The 15,060-nt window shown below is 55.0% G+C and overlaps 1 protein-coding gene across 4 annotated transcripts in view; it reads left to right on the top strand.

Moving 5' to 3' along the window:
- The first annotated feature begins 6,915 nt into the window (after nucleotides 1–6,915).
- ptpn18 (protein tyrosine phosphatase non-receptor type 18) overlaps nucleotides 6,916–15,060 on the top strand; it is a 108,201-nt gene continuing 100,056 nt past the window's right edge. For 2 of the 4 annotated variants that reach the window (XM_038782079.1, XM_038782080.1), the window contains exon 1: nucleotides 6,916–7,934. In XM_038782079.1, coding sequence (XP_038638007.1) covers nucleotides 7,845–7,934 — 90 coding nt within the window. In that variant the 5' untranslated portion in view covers nucleotides 6,916–7,844. The remainder of the gene's footprint in view (nucleotides 7,935–15,060) is intronic. The other 2 variants (XM_038782078.1, XM_038782076.1) reach the window with 2 other exon arrangements.

Here is a 15,060-nt window from a genome sequence, read left to right as displayed (position 1 = left end):
GAAAAGAGGGAGAGAGACGGGGGGGGGGGAAGAGGGAGAGAGACGGGGGGGGGGGAAGAGGGAGAGAGACGGGGGGGGGGAAAGAGGGAGAGAGACGGGGGGGGGGGGGGGAGGGAGAGAGACGGGGGGGGGAAGAGGGAAGAGAGACCGGGGGGGGGGAAGAGGGAGAGAGACGGACGGGGTGGGAAAGAGAGACGGGGTGGGGAGAGACGGGGGGGCGGGAGAGACGGGGGGGGGGGGAGAGACGGGGGGGGGGAGAGAGACGGGGGGGCAGCGCGAGGGGGGGGGGAGAGAGACGGGGGGGGGAGAGAGACGGGGGGGGGGGGGTGGGGAGAGAGACGGGGGCCAGAGGGGAGAAGTATGGGGGGGGATTGACAGGGGGAGGATGACGATGGGGGAGATTCGAGCCCGGGGGGGGGGGGAGGAGGGACGAGGGGGTTGAGGGGGATCAGGGTGAGGGCGATGATGGCATGAGGTGACGGGGATGCAGCGAGCTTCGGGACTCGCAGTTACAGGCAGCGAGCTATAGGGCTCCAGGTTACAGGCAGCGAGCTATAGGGCTCCAGGTTACAGGCAGCGAGCTATAGGGCTCCAGGTTACAGGCAGCGAGCTATAGGGCTCCAGGTTACAGGCAGCGAGCTATAGGGCTCCAGGTTACAGGCAGCGAGCTATAGGGCTCCAGGTTACAGGCAGCGAGCTATAGGGCTCCAGGTTACAGGCAGCGAGCTATAGGGCTCCAGGTTACAGGCAGCGAGCTATAGGGCTCCAGGTTACAGGCAGCGAGCTATAGGGCTCCAGTTACAGGCAGCGAGCTACAGGGCTCCAGGTTACAGGCAGCGAGCTACAGGGCTCCAGGTTACAGGCAGCGATCTATAGGGCTCCTAGTTACAGGCAGCGAGCTACAGGGCTCCAGGTTACAGGCAGCGAGCTACAGGGCTCCAGGTTACAGGCAGCGATCTATAGGGCTCCTAGTTACAGGCAGCGAGCTACAGGGCTCCAGGTTACAGGCAGCGAGCTATAGTACTCCAGGTTACAGGCAGCGAGCTATAGTGCTCCAGGTTACAGGCAGCGAGCTATAGGGCTCCAGGTTAGAGGCAGTGAGCTTGAGGGACTTGCTTCCAGTCAGTCCCAGCGGTGAGTGTAGATTTGCGAGTGAACCCGTGCCTAGAGGCACAATCTGCGTTGAGACGCCTTTGCAATCTCCAAATAGCAGGCCGGAACGGAGGCTGCAAATGGACTGCGGTCAACAGTTAAAGAGCGGAGACCGAGGCATAGGCCGGGCTCACGAGGAGGTCACAGCACCCGGGTTATTTATACCCGCCAGCGCGCTCACCTCTCACAGAACCAAACTGTCAGACCTCAGCATGAAGCATGTCGCAAGAGCTCACTCACTCACACAGCCCTGATCACAAAGAGTTGCCCCACCCACACACAAACTCACTCCCACACATCCCTGCCCCCAACAGCACACACCACACACACACCACCCCCTCAACGCATACACCACCCCCTCAACGCATACCCCACCCCCAACCTGCACAAACACACACATCACCCCCTCAACGCACACCCCACCCCCAACCTGCACAAACACACACCACTACACCCAACACCACACCCTAATACACAGTGACAGAGACACACGTACGGCGCCATGGACACACACGTAGGGCGCCATGGACACACACGTACGGCGCCATGGACACACACGTAGGGCGCCATGGACACACACGTACGGCGCCATGGACACACACGTACGGCGCCATGGACACACACGTAGGGCGCCATGGACACACACGTACGGCGCCATGGACACACACGTAGGGCGCCATGGACACACACGTAGGGCGCCATGGACACACACGTAGGGCGCCATGGACACACACGTAGGGCGCCATGGACACACACGTACGGCGCCATGGACATGGACACACGTACGGCGCCATGGACATGGACAAACACACAGTGATATAGACATGTACACACACACAGTGATATAGACATGTACACACACACAGTGATATAGACATGTACACACACACAGTGATATAGACATGTACACACACACAGTGCCATAGACATGTACACACACACAGTGCCATGGACATGTACACACACACAGTGATATAGACATGTACACACACAGTGATATAGACATGTACACACACACAGTGATATAGACATGTACACACACACAGTGATATAGACATGTACACACACACAGTGATATAGACATGTACACACACACAGTGATATAGACATGTACACACACACAGTGATATAGACATGTACACACACACAGTGATATAGACATGTACACACACACAGTGATATAGACATGTACACACACACAGTGATATAGACATGTACACACACAGTGATATAGACATGTACACACACAGTGATATAGACATGTACACACACAGTGATATAGACATGTACACACACAGTGATATAGACATGTACACACACAGTGATATAGACATGTACACACACAGTGATATAGACATGTACACACACAGTGATATAGACATGTACACACACACAGATATAGACATGTACACACACACAGTGATATAGACATGTACACACACAGTGATATAGACATGTACACACACACACACAGCGATATAGACATGTACACACACACACACAGCGATATAGACATGTACACACACACACAGCGATATAGACATGTACACACAGCGATATAGACATGTACACACACACACAGCGATATAGACATGTACACACACACACAGCGATATAGACATGTACACACAGCGATATAGACATGTACACACACACACTAGCATGTACACACACACACAGCGATATAGACATGTACACACACACACACAGCGATATAGACATGTACACACACACACAGCAATATAGACATGTACACACACAGTGATATAGACATGTACACACACAGAGTGATATAGACATGTACACACACAGAGTGATATAGACATGTACACACACACAGAGTGATATAGACATGTACACACAGAGTGATATAGACATGTACACACAGAGTGATATAGACATGTACACACAGAGTGATATAGACATGTACACACACACACACACACACACACACACAGTGATATAGACATGTACACAGTGATATAGACATGTACACACACACACACAGTGATATAGACATGTACACAGTGATATAGACATGTACACACACAGAGTGATATAGACATGTACACACACACACAGTGATATAGACATGTACACACACACACACACAGTGATATAGACATGTACACAGTGATATAGACATGTACACACACACACAGTGATATAGACATGTACACACACAGTGATATAGACATGTACACACACAGTGATATAGACATGTACACACACAGTGTGATATAGACATGTACACACACAGTGTGATATAGACATGTACACACACAGTGTGATATAGACATGTACACACACAGTGTGATATAGACATGTACACACACAGTGTGATATAGACATGTACACACACAGTGTGATATAGACATGTACACACACAGTGTGATATAGACATGTACACACACAGTGTGATATAGACATGTACACACACAGTGTGATATAGACATGTACACACACAGTGATATAGACATGTACACACACAGTGATATAGACATGTACACACACAGTGATATAGACATGTACACACAGTGATATAGACATGTACACACACACAGTGATATAGACATGTACACACACACAGTGATATAGACATGTACACACACACAGTGATATAGACATGTACACACACACAGTGATATAGACATGTACACACACACAGTGATATAGACATGTACACACACACAGTGATATAGACATGTACACACACAGTGATATAGACATGTACACACACACAGTGATATAGACATGTACACACACACAGTGATATAGACATGTACACACACAGAGTGATATAGACATGTACACACACAGAGTGATATAGACATGTACACACACAGAGTGATATAGACATGTACACACACAGAGTGATATAGACATGTACACACAGTGATATAGACATGTACACACACAGAGTGATATAGACATGTACACACACACACAGAGTGATATAGACATGTACACACACACACAGAGTGATATAGACATGTACACACACACACACAGTGATATAGACATGTACACACACACACACAGTGATATAGACATGTACACAGTGTGATATAGACATGTACACACACACAGAGTGATATAGACATGTACACACACAGTGATATAGACATGTACACACACGGTGTGATATAGACATGTACACACACAGAGTGATATAGACATGTACACACACACAGTGATATAAACATGTACACACACAGTGATATAGACATGTATACACACGGTGTGATATAGACATGTACACACACAGAGTGATATAGACATGTACACACACACAGTGATATAAACATGTACACACACAGTGATATAGACATGTATACACACACACAGTGATTATAAACATGTACACACACGGTGTGATATAGACATGTACACACAGAGTGATATAGACATGTACACACAGAGTGATATAGACATGTACACACACACAGAGTGATATAGACATGTACACACACACAGAGTGATATAGACATGTACACACACAGAGTGATATAGACATGTACACACAGAGTGATATAGACATGTACACACACACACAGAGTGATATAGACATGTACACAGAGTGATATAGACATGTACACACAGTGTGATATAGACATGTACACACAGTGTGATATAGACATGTACACACAGTGTGATATAGACATGTACACACAGTGTGATATAGACATGTACACAGTGTGATATAGACATGTACACACAGTGTGATATAGACATGTACACAGTGTGATATAGACATGTACACACAGTGTGATATAGACATGTACACACAGTGTGATATAGACATGTACACACAGTGTGATATAGACATGTACACACAGTGTGATATAGACATGTACACACACACAGTGATATAGACATGTACACACACAGTGATATAGACATGTACACACAGTGATATAGACATGTACACACACACAGTGATATAGACATGTACACACACAGTGATATAGACATGTACACACACACACAGTGATATAGACATGTACACACACACACAGTGATATAGACATGTATACACACACACAGTGATATAGACATGTACACACACACACAGTGATATAGACATGTACACACACACACAGTGATATAGACATGTACACACACACACAGTGATATAGACATGTACACACACAGTGATATAGACATGTACACACACACAGTGATATAGACATGTACACACACAGTGATATAGACATGTACACACACACACAGTGATATAGACATGTACACACACACACAGTGATATAGACATGTACACACACACAGTGATATAGACATGTACACACACAGTGATATAGACATGTACACACACACACAGTGATATAGACATGTACACACACACACAGTGATATAGACATGTACACACACAGTGATATAGACATGTACACACACACACAGTGATTATAAACATGTACACACACGGTGTGATATAGACATGTACACACACGGTGTGATATAGACATGTACACACACGGTGATATACCCCCGGTGATATTTCTCTGCCTCTCACTTGTTTTCGGGCCTTGTTGTTGCGGATCCTGGGCCTGGATTTTCGCTCCTCCGCCTCCCTCAGGCTCTCCGCCAATCAGCGCTCCAGCTCCTCCAGGTAGCCCGACCACTTCGCTCTTCCAACCAATCAGCGCTGCCGGCTCTCTGAGCCCCACCCCTACTCTCCCTGCACCAATCAGCGCCGCCCTCTTGTTGTACTTTCAACCAATCAGCTCCGCCCGTCACCCACTGCACCAATCAACGCTGCCGTGCTTTGTGACATCACCTGTCCCTGTCCTCTCCTCCGTACTGCGACCCCTCGCCGCCGGCCGGCAGCCAATCCCGCGCCGGGAGTCTCTGGCTGATGTTTCCTTTCACCAATCACAGCTCTGTGCGAAGGCGGGCCGGACTGCCCGGCCTCCAACCATTAGCAACGATGCCCTTCTGATTGACGCCCCCCTGTGCCAATGGGCGCTGTGGAGGCGGGACTCTGCTGTCTACCTCGTGTCCCCTCGTGGCGGAGTCGGTCCTTCCCTTTCTGGGGGCGGGATGTCTCTCGAGGTGGCGTGGACGCTGCTGATGGGCAGACAAAACGGCCAATCGTGGGAGAGAGAGGGCTTGAGCCGTCCCAGCCAATCAAGTACCGGGGACGGTGCTTCTCTTTAAATCTGGAAAAGTTGTCGGAAAGTTTATGACTTCGAGGGAGGAGGGAGAGAGTGTCACAGACACAGACACAGACACAGAGAGCGAGAGACAGACAGAGAGAGAGGGGGAGAGTGAGAGTGCGACAGAGTGACAGTGAGAGAGATACTGTGACACAGAGAGTGTGAGTGTGAGAGTGATAGAGAGAGAGAGAGTGAGAGTGACAGAGAGTGTGTGTGTGGGACAGACAGAGAGAGAGAGAGACAGTGTGTCAATGTGACAGAGAGAGTGACAGAGAGAGAGAAAGTGAGTGTGACAGAGTGACAGTGCTGATAGAGTGAGTGTGACAGTGTGAGAGTGACAGAGAGAGAAAGTGAGTGTGACAGTGTGATAGAGAGAGAGAGTGACAGAGAGAGAGAGTGAGTGTGACAGTGTGTCAGAGAGAGAGAGAGAGAAAGAGTGACAGAGAGAGAAAGTGAGTGTGGCAGTGTGTCAGAGAGAGAGAGAAAGAGTGACAGAGAGAAAGTGAGTGTGACAGTGTGATAGAGAGAGTGACAAAGAGAGAAAGTGAGTGTGACAGTGTGATAGAGAGTGACAGAGAGAGAAAGTGAGTATGACAGTGTGATAGAGAGAGAGAAAGTGATTGTGACCGAGTGACCGAGAGAGAAAGTGAGTGTGACAGAGAAAGATAGAGGGAAAGAGTGTGACAGAGGAAGAGAGAAAGAGGGAGGAGAGAGAGGGAAAGTAAGAGAGACGTGCACACGCACAGGGAGAGAGCATACGACAGAGAGATGCAGACAGACAGGAAAGGAAGAGGGGGTTTGAAATGAGAGAGACAGAGTGAGAGAGTGTGTGACAGAGGGAAAGAAAGGAGTGGAAAGGAAAAAGATAGGGTGAGAGAGAGAGACTGAGGAAAATGAGAGGAAAGTAAGAAAAGGATAAAATAAAGGTAAAGAGGAGCAGGGGGAGAGACTGAGAAGATAGGAAAGAGAGGAGACAGAGAAGCAAAGTCTTGGTGGAGCTGAAGGAGAGACAACAGACATGAGAGGGAGCGAGTTGGTTCAGACAGAGGGGTGAAGAGTGATTTGAGAGCAGTGGAGAGCGGTAGAGAGAAGGTTTCGAGAGAGTGAATTGTGTGTGTGGGCGGGAGAGATTTGAAGAGTGAAGGAGAGACATTAGAGAAAGAGAGAGGGAGAGAATAGAGAGGGTTTAGAGAGTTCGGAGACAGAGAGGGAATCAGCCGAGAGGGTTTTGAGAGACAGAGAAAGTGTTTGGGACCCCCCGCCTCCCAATCTTCCGGGGAATGATCCAGGTCTGTGACGGAGTAGGCCTGCAGAGTGAGTGACGAATAACCCTGGCCATCAGAGCCAGGGACTCCCTTAACCTGACCGAGGCTGGCAGCAGCTGGAGGGAATCGCGGAGCCAGACGTGGGAGGCTGGAGTGGATGGGCCAGCGGTAAAACCAGAGGCAGGAGGGACCGATTCTGCCACTGGGCAAAGTGTGATTGAAAGGTGTCTCAGTGGCCTAGCCACCCTGAACTATGGAGAGGAACCTGCAAGCCTTCTTGGGTCACCTTGCCTCGCTGGAAGAGGAAGATGGACTGGAAAGCGGGTTCAGCAAGGAATTTAATGTGAGTTTTGTTCAATGGGTGTGCTGGGGTCAGTTCGGATATGTAGTTGATAATGGATCAGTGCACGAGACCACAATTAAGAACAGAAACCAGACTATCTTTACAATACTTGCTTCAAGCACTGTGAAACAAACCCAGGTTCTCATGCAGTCAGTTAGATCGAGTATGCTGACACAGAATATAGGCACTTGGTAACACAGTCCCGATGGGCAGAATGGCCTCCTCCTGTTTCAAATACAATCTGTTGTGTGAGAATTTGAGAGAGTTGGTGCACATGAGAGAGCGAGTGGGCGCGCGTGTGAGCGAGGGCGAGTGGGCGCGCGTGTGAGCGAGGGCGAGTGGGCGCGCGTGTGAGCGAGGGGGCACGCGTGTGAGCGAGGGCGTGTGGGCGCGCGTGTGAGCGAGGGCGTGTGGGCGCGCGTGTGAGCGAGGGCGAGTGGGCGGGCGTGTGAGCGAGGGCGAGTGGGCGCGCGTGTGAGCGAGGGCGAGTGGGCGCGCGTGTGAGCGAGGGCGAGTGGGCGCGCGTGTGAGCGAGGGCGAGTGGGCGCGCGTGTGAGCGAGGGCGAGTGGGCGCGCGTGTGAGCGAGGGCGAGTGGGCGCGCGTGTGAGCGAGGGCGAGTGGGCGCGCGTGTGAGCGAGGGCGAGTGGGCGCGCGTGTGGGCGAGTGGGCGCGCGTGTGAGCGAGGGCGAGTGGGCGTGCGTGTGAGCGAGGGCGTGTGGGCGCGGGTGTGAGAGCGAAGACGAGAATGGGCAGGCGTGTGTGTGTGTGTGAGAGAGAGAGACACACACACACTCAGAGTGTGCACAAAGGAATATGTGTGTATACACGAGTGTGAGCATGTGTGTTGAAAATCCTTTTGTATTCCAGAGTGAGACACCGATGGAGGAAGTGAGCTGAACTGGGGATTAATAATATTCACACTTCCTTGTTCCCTGAACCTGGTCACTCATTAACATTCTGGAGTGCTTGCACCTTGAACTTATTTCATGTTGCTGGCAGCCAGGGTGCTGATACTGTGTGTCAGGCAATATTGTCTCCACCTCTCTCCTGCGCCTCACTGCTGGGGCCATTTCCGCAGAGAAACTCCAGCCAATTGCCCAGCAAAATGCTCCCGGCTTCCCGCCACCGTGCCTGGTGCTGAGTGGAAGGTCCGGGGTGGGTGGCTATCAGACCGGCAGTCAGCAGTCTCTGGATCGAGGGGGGGGGGGGGGGAAGGTCGGCACCCAGAACGGGCATAGAACAATTGCTAATGGCCCTTTCCTTGTTTGGAGGAGGTTACAGAGATGGGGAGGGTTGGAGGTGGCCATGGGGGAGGTTACAGAGATGAGGAGGGTTGGAGGAGGTTACAGAGATTGGGAGTATTGGAGGTGGCCATGGTGGAGGTTACAGCGATAGGGAGGGTTGGAGGTGGCCATGGAGGAGGTTACAGAGATGGGGAGGGTTGGAGGAGGTTACAGAGATTGGGAGTATTGGAGGTGGCCATGGTGGAGGTTACAGAGATAGGGAAGGTTGTAGGGACTGGAGGAGGTTACAGAGATTGGGAGGGTTGTAGGGACTGGAGGAGGTTAGAGGTAAGGAGGGTTGGAGGAGGTTACAGAAATGGGGAGGGTTGTAGGAGGTTACAGAGCTGGGGAGTGTTCTAGGGGCTGGACTAGATTACAGAGATAGGTGATATGTTATCTGTGTTGGTCTAACATCGACTGCAACTGGATGCAGTAAAACGAGAAACGGGCTTCCGACACAGGAGATGGTCCAACACTGTTTTATTGAACCTGTTGATTAATGTACATAATCTGCTGTGGGTTGACACTCTATTAATCCAATTGATAACCTCCTACTGGCTTGACCAGACTAGCTCTCTATCACATGGTGATGATGTTCATTGGCCTGTGCACTGTGACTATCTCCCTAGCCGTGTCCTGTGAGATAGGGAGAGCCTTCATGCCCTGTGGTCTTTATAGTGGTGGTCTCCTGTCTGGTGATTGGTTGTTCTGTGTCATATGTGTTCATTGGTTATCCTGTGTGTCAATCATTGCCTGTCTGCATCTCATGATATACATGAGTGGATATTATGACAATAGGGACGGTTGTATGGGCTGGAGGAGGTTACAGAGATTGGGTGGGTTGAAGGGGCTGGAGGAGGTTGCAGAGATAGGGTGGGTTGTAGGGGCTGGAGGAGGTTGCAGAGATAGGAAGGGTTGTAGGGGCTGGAGGAGGTTACAGAACTAGGGAAGGGCTGGAGGGTGTTACAGAGATAGGGAGGGGCTGGAGGGGGGTTACATAGGGAGGGTTATCGGGGCTGGAGGAGGTTACAGAGATAGGGAGGGGCTGGAGGGGGGTTACATAGGGAGGGTTGTCGGGGCTGGAGGAGGTTACAGAGATAGGGAGGGTTGTAGGGGCTGGAGGAGGTTACAGAGATAGGGAGGGTTGTAGGGGCTGGAGGAGGTTACAGAGATAGGGTGGGTTGTAGGGGCTGGAGGAGGTTACAGAGATAGGAAGGGTTGTAGGGGCTGGAGGGGGTTACAGAGATGGAGAGGGTTGTCAGGGTTGGAGGAGGTTACAGAGATAGGGAGGGGCTGGAGGAGGTTACAGAGAGAGGAAAGGTTGTCGGGATTGGACGAGGTTACAGAGAGAGGGAGGGGTTGGAGGGGCTGGAGGAGGTTGCAGAGATAGGGAGGGTTGGAGGAGGCCATGGAGGATTGGAAAATTGAGCATGGAAATTTTGAAAATGGAGTTGGTGCGGGGTGCAGCAGAGGTTTGGAGGTGAAGTTTCTCGGAGGATGGATGTGGGAGAGTGACAGGGTAGTCGAGTTGGAGCAGAATTTGGTGCAGATGAGGACCTGGGTCAGCACGTGGGGAGCAGAACCTGTGATGAGTCTCAGACAGGAAGTTTACACGGTGTGTTCCTGTATTCGGACACAGTCTGAGTTGAAAAGTTCCTGAAAAAATCATCAGTTCAGTTTGCAAATGACTTTCGAATCATGTGTGGTGAGTGCCATCACCTCCCCCACCCGCACACACTCCCACATTCCTGCTCATCTTCCAATTGGGGCAGAGGGATTTTACAATCCAAGGGATAGGGCTCTCCCTCAGAGAGCCACCAGTGCAAACATCACTCTGTATCTAACCCCGTGCTGTACCTGTCCTGGGAGTGTTTGATGGGGACAGTGTAGAGGGAGCTTTACTCTGTATCTAACCCCATGCTGTACCTGCCCTGGGAGTGTTTGATGGGGACAGTGTAGAGGGAGCTTTACTCTGTATCTAACCCCGTGCTGTACCTGTCCTGGGAGTGCTTGATGGGGATTGTGTCGGGGGAGCTTTACTCTGTATCTAACCCCGTGCTGTGCCTGTCCTGGGAGTGTTTGATGGGGACAGTGTAGAGGGAGCTTTACTCTGTATCTAACCCCGTGCTGTACCTGTCCTGGGAGTGTTTGATGGGGACAGTGTCGGGGGAGCTTTACTCTGTACCTAACCCCGTGCTGTACCTGTCCTGGGAGTGTTTGATGGGGACAGTGTAGAGGGAGCTTTACTCTGTACCTAACCCCGTGCTGTACCTGTCCTGGGAGTGTTTGATGGGGACAGTCTACATAGAACATAGAACAGTACAGCACAGAACAGGCCCTTCGGCCCTCGATGTTGTGCCGAGCAATGATCACCCTACCCAAACCCACGTATCCACCCTATACCCGTAACCCAACTTTAACCTTACTTTTCAGGACACTACGGGCAATTTAGCATGGCCAATCCACCTATCCGCACGTCTTTGGACTGTGGGAGGAAACCGGAGCACCCGGAGGAAACCCACGCACACACGGGGAGGACGTGCAGACTCCGCACAGACAGTGACCCAGCCGGGAATCGAACCCGGGACCCTGGACCTGTGAAGCATTTATGCTAACCACCATGCTACCATGCTGCCCCTAGAGTGTAGAGGGAGCTTTACTCTGTATCTAACCCCGTGCTGTACCTAACCTGGGAGTGTTTGATGGGGACAGTGTAGAGGGAGCTTTACTCTGTATCTAACCCTGTGCTATACCTGTCCTGGGAGTGTTTGATGGGGACAGTGTAGAGGGAGCTTTACTCTGTATCTAGCCCCGTGCTGTACCTGTCCTGGGAGTGTTTGATGGGGACAGTGTAGAGGGAGCTTTACTCTGTATCTAACCCCGTGCTGTACCTGTCCTGGGAGTGTTTGATGGGGACAGTGTAGAGGGAGCTTTACTCTGTTTCTAACCCCGTGCTGTACCTGTCCTGGCAGTGTTTGATGGGGACAGTGTAGAGGGAGCTTTACTCTGTATCTAACCCCGTGCTGTACCTGTCCTGGGAGTGTTTGATGGCGATAGTGCAGAGGGAGCTTTACTCTGTATCTAACCCCGTGCTGTACCTGTTCTGGGAGTTTGTCTGAGGTCTGAGTGTGTGCGGGGGGTGGGCTTCTGAGTGTGTGTGTGTGCGGGGGGTTCTGAGTGTGTGCGGGGGGGGCTTCTGAGTGTGTGTGTGCGGGGGGTTCTGAGTGTGTGCGGGGGGGCTTCTGAGTGTGTGTGTGCGGGGGGTTCTGAGTGTGTGCGGGGGGGGCTTCTGAGTGTGTGTGTGCGGGGGGGGCTTCTGAGTGTGTGTGTGCGGGGGGTTCTGAGTGTGTGCGGGGGGTTCTGAGTGTGTGCGGGGGGTTCTGAGTGTGTGCGGGGGGTTCTGAGTGTGTGCGGGGGGTTCTGAGTGTGCGGGGGGGTCTGAGTGTGTGCGGGGGGTTCTCAGTGTGTGCGGGGGGCGGGTTCTGAGTGTGTGCAGGGGGGGTTTCTGAGTGTGCGCCGGGGGGTTTCTGAGTGTGTGCGGGGGGGTCTGAGTGTGTGCGGGGGGGTCTGAGTGTGTGCGGGGGGCGGGTTCTGAGTGTGTGCGGGGGGCGGGTTTCTGAGTGTGTGCGGGGGGGGGTCTGAGTGTGTGCGGGGGGGGTCTGAGTGTGTGCGGGGGGGTCTCAGTGTGTGCGGGGGGGTCTGAGTGTGTGCGGGGGGTTCTCAGTGTGTGCGGGGGGCGGGTTCTGAGTGTGTGCGGGGGGGAGGTTTCTGAGTGTGTGCGGGGGGTGGTCTGAGTGTGTGCGGGGGGGTGGTCTGTGTGCGGGGGGTGGTCTGAGTGTGTGCGGGGGGTGGTCTGAGTGTGTGCGGGGGGTTGTCTGAGTGTGTGCGGGGGGTGGTCTGAGTGTGTACGGGGGGTGGTCTGAGTGTGTGTGAGGGGGGTCTGAGTGTGTGCGAGGGGGGTCTGAGTGTGTGCGAGGGGGTGTCTGAGTGTGTGCAGCATTCCGAGTGTGTGCAGCATTCCGAGTGTGTGCAGCATTCCGAGTGTGCAGCATTCCGAGTGTGCAGCATTCCGAGTGTGCAGCATTCCGAGTGTGCAGCATTCCGAGTGTGCAGCATTCCGAGTGTGCAGCATTCCGAGTGTGCAGCATTCCGAGTGTGCAGCATTCCGAGTGTGCAGCATTCCGAGTGTGCGGCTGTGCAGGGTGTGAGTGTGCAGACAGGAAAGATAGGGACTGAGAGGCACAGGAGGAGAGATGGGGCGAATGGATATTATATGCTGAGGGGACAACGCGCAGTCGGAGGGTCGGGGCTGAGGGGGCCCCGCGCGGTCGGAGGATCGGGGCTGAGGGGGGCCGCGCGGTCGGAGGATCGGGGCTGAGGGGGCGTCGGAGGGACGGGGCTGAGGGGGGGCCGCGTGGTCGGAGGATCGGGGCTGAGGGGGGGCCGCGCGGTCGGGGCTGAGGGGGCGCCGCGCGGTCGGAGGGTCGGGGCTGAGGGGGGGTCGGGGCTGAGGGGGGGCCGCGCGGTCGGAGGATCGGGGCTGAGGGGGGGCCGCGCAGTCGGAGGATCGGGGCTGAGGGGGGGCCGCGCGGTCGGAGGATCGGGGCTGAGGGGGCGCCGCACAGTCGGAGGATCGGGGCTGAGGGGGGGCCGCGCAGTCGGAGGATCGGGGCTGAGGGGGGGCCGCGCGGTCGGAGGATCGGGGCTGAGGGGGGGCCGCGCAGTCGGAGGATCGGGGCTGAGGGGGAGCCGCGCGGTCGGAGGATCGGGGCTGAGGGGGAGCCGCGCGGTCGGAGGATCGGGGCTGAGGGGGGGCCGCGCGGTCGGAGGATCGGGGCTGAGGGGGGGCCGCGCGGTCGGAGGGTCAGGGCTGAGGGGGCGCCGCGCGGTCGGAGGGGCGGGGCTGAGGGGGGGCCGCGCGGTCGGGGCTGAGGGGGCGCCGCGCGGTCGGAGGGTCGGGGCTGAGGGGGGGCCGCGCGGTCGGGGCTGAGGGGGGGCCGCGCGGTCGGAGGGTCGGGGCTGAGGGGGGGCCGCGCGGTCGGGGCTGAGGGGGGGCCGCGCAGTCGGAGGATCGGGGCTGAGGGGGGCGCCGCACAGTCGGAGGATCGGGGCTGAGGGGGGGCCGCACAGTCGGAGGATCGGGGCTGAGGGGGGGCAGCGCGGACGGAGGATCGGGGCTGAGGGGGGGCCGCGCGGTCGGAGGGTCGGGGCTGAGGGGGGGCCGCGCGGACGGAGGGTCGGGGCTGAGGGGACAACGCGCGGTCGGGGCTGAGGGGGGGCCGCGGGGACGGAGGATCGGGGCTGAGGGGGCGCCGCGCGGTCGGGGCTGAGGGGGGGCCGCGCGGTCGGAGGATCGGGGCTGAGGGGGGGCCACGCGGTCGGAGGATCGGGGCTGAGGGGGGGCCGCGCGGTCGGGGCTGAGGGGGGGCCGCGCGGTCGGAGGATCGGGGCTGAGGGGGGCCGCGCGGTCGGAGGATCGGGGATGAGGGGGGGCCGCACAGTCGGAGGGTCGTGGCTGAGGGGACAACGCGCGGACGGAGGGTCGGGGCTGAGGGGGGGCCGCACAGTCGGAGGGTCGGGGCTGAGGGGGGGGGTCGGGGCTGAGGGGGGGCCGCGCGGTCGGAGGATCGGGGCTGAGGGGGCGCCGCGTGGTCGGAGGATCGGGGCTGAGGGGGGGCCGCGCGGACGGAGGGTCGGGGCTGAGGGGGGGCCGCGCGGTCGGAGGATCGGGGCTGAGGGGGCGTCGGAGGGACGGGGCTGAGGGGGGGCCGCGCGGTCGGAGGATCGGGGCTGAGGGGGGGCCGCGCGGACGGAGGGTCGGGGCTGAGGGGGGGCCGCGCGG

The sequence above is a fragment of the Scyliorhinus canicula genome, chromosome 21 (genome assembly GCF_902713615.1).
Source record: "Scyliorhinus canicula chromosome 21, sScyCan1.1, whole genome shotgun sequence".
Classification (NCBI taxonomy): Eukaryota; Metazoa; Chordata; class Chondrichthyes; order Carcharhiniformes; family Scyliorhinidae; genus Scyliorhinus; species Scyliorhinus canicula.
Note: the sequence above shows the minus strand (reverse complement) of the source record. Positions and strands in the feature narration are given on the sequence as shown.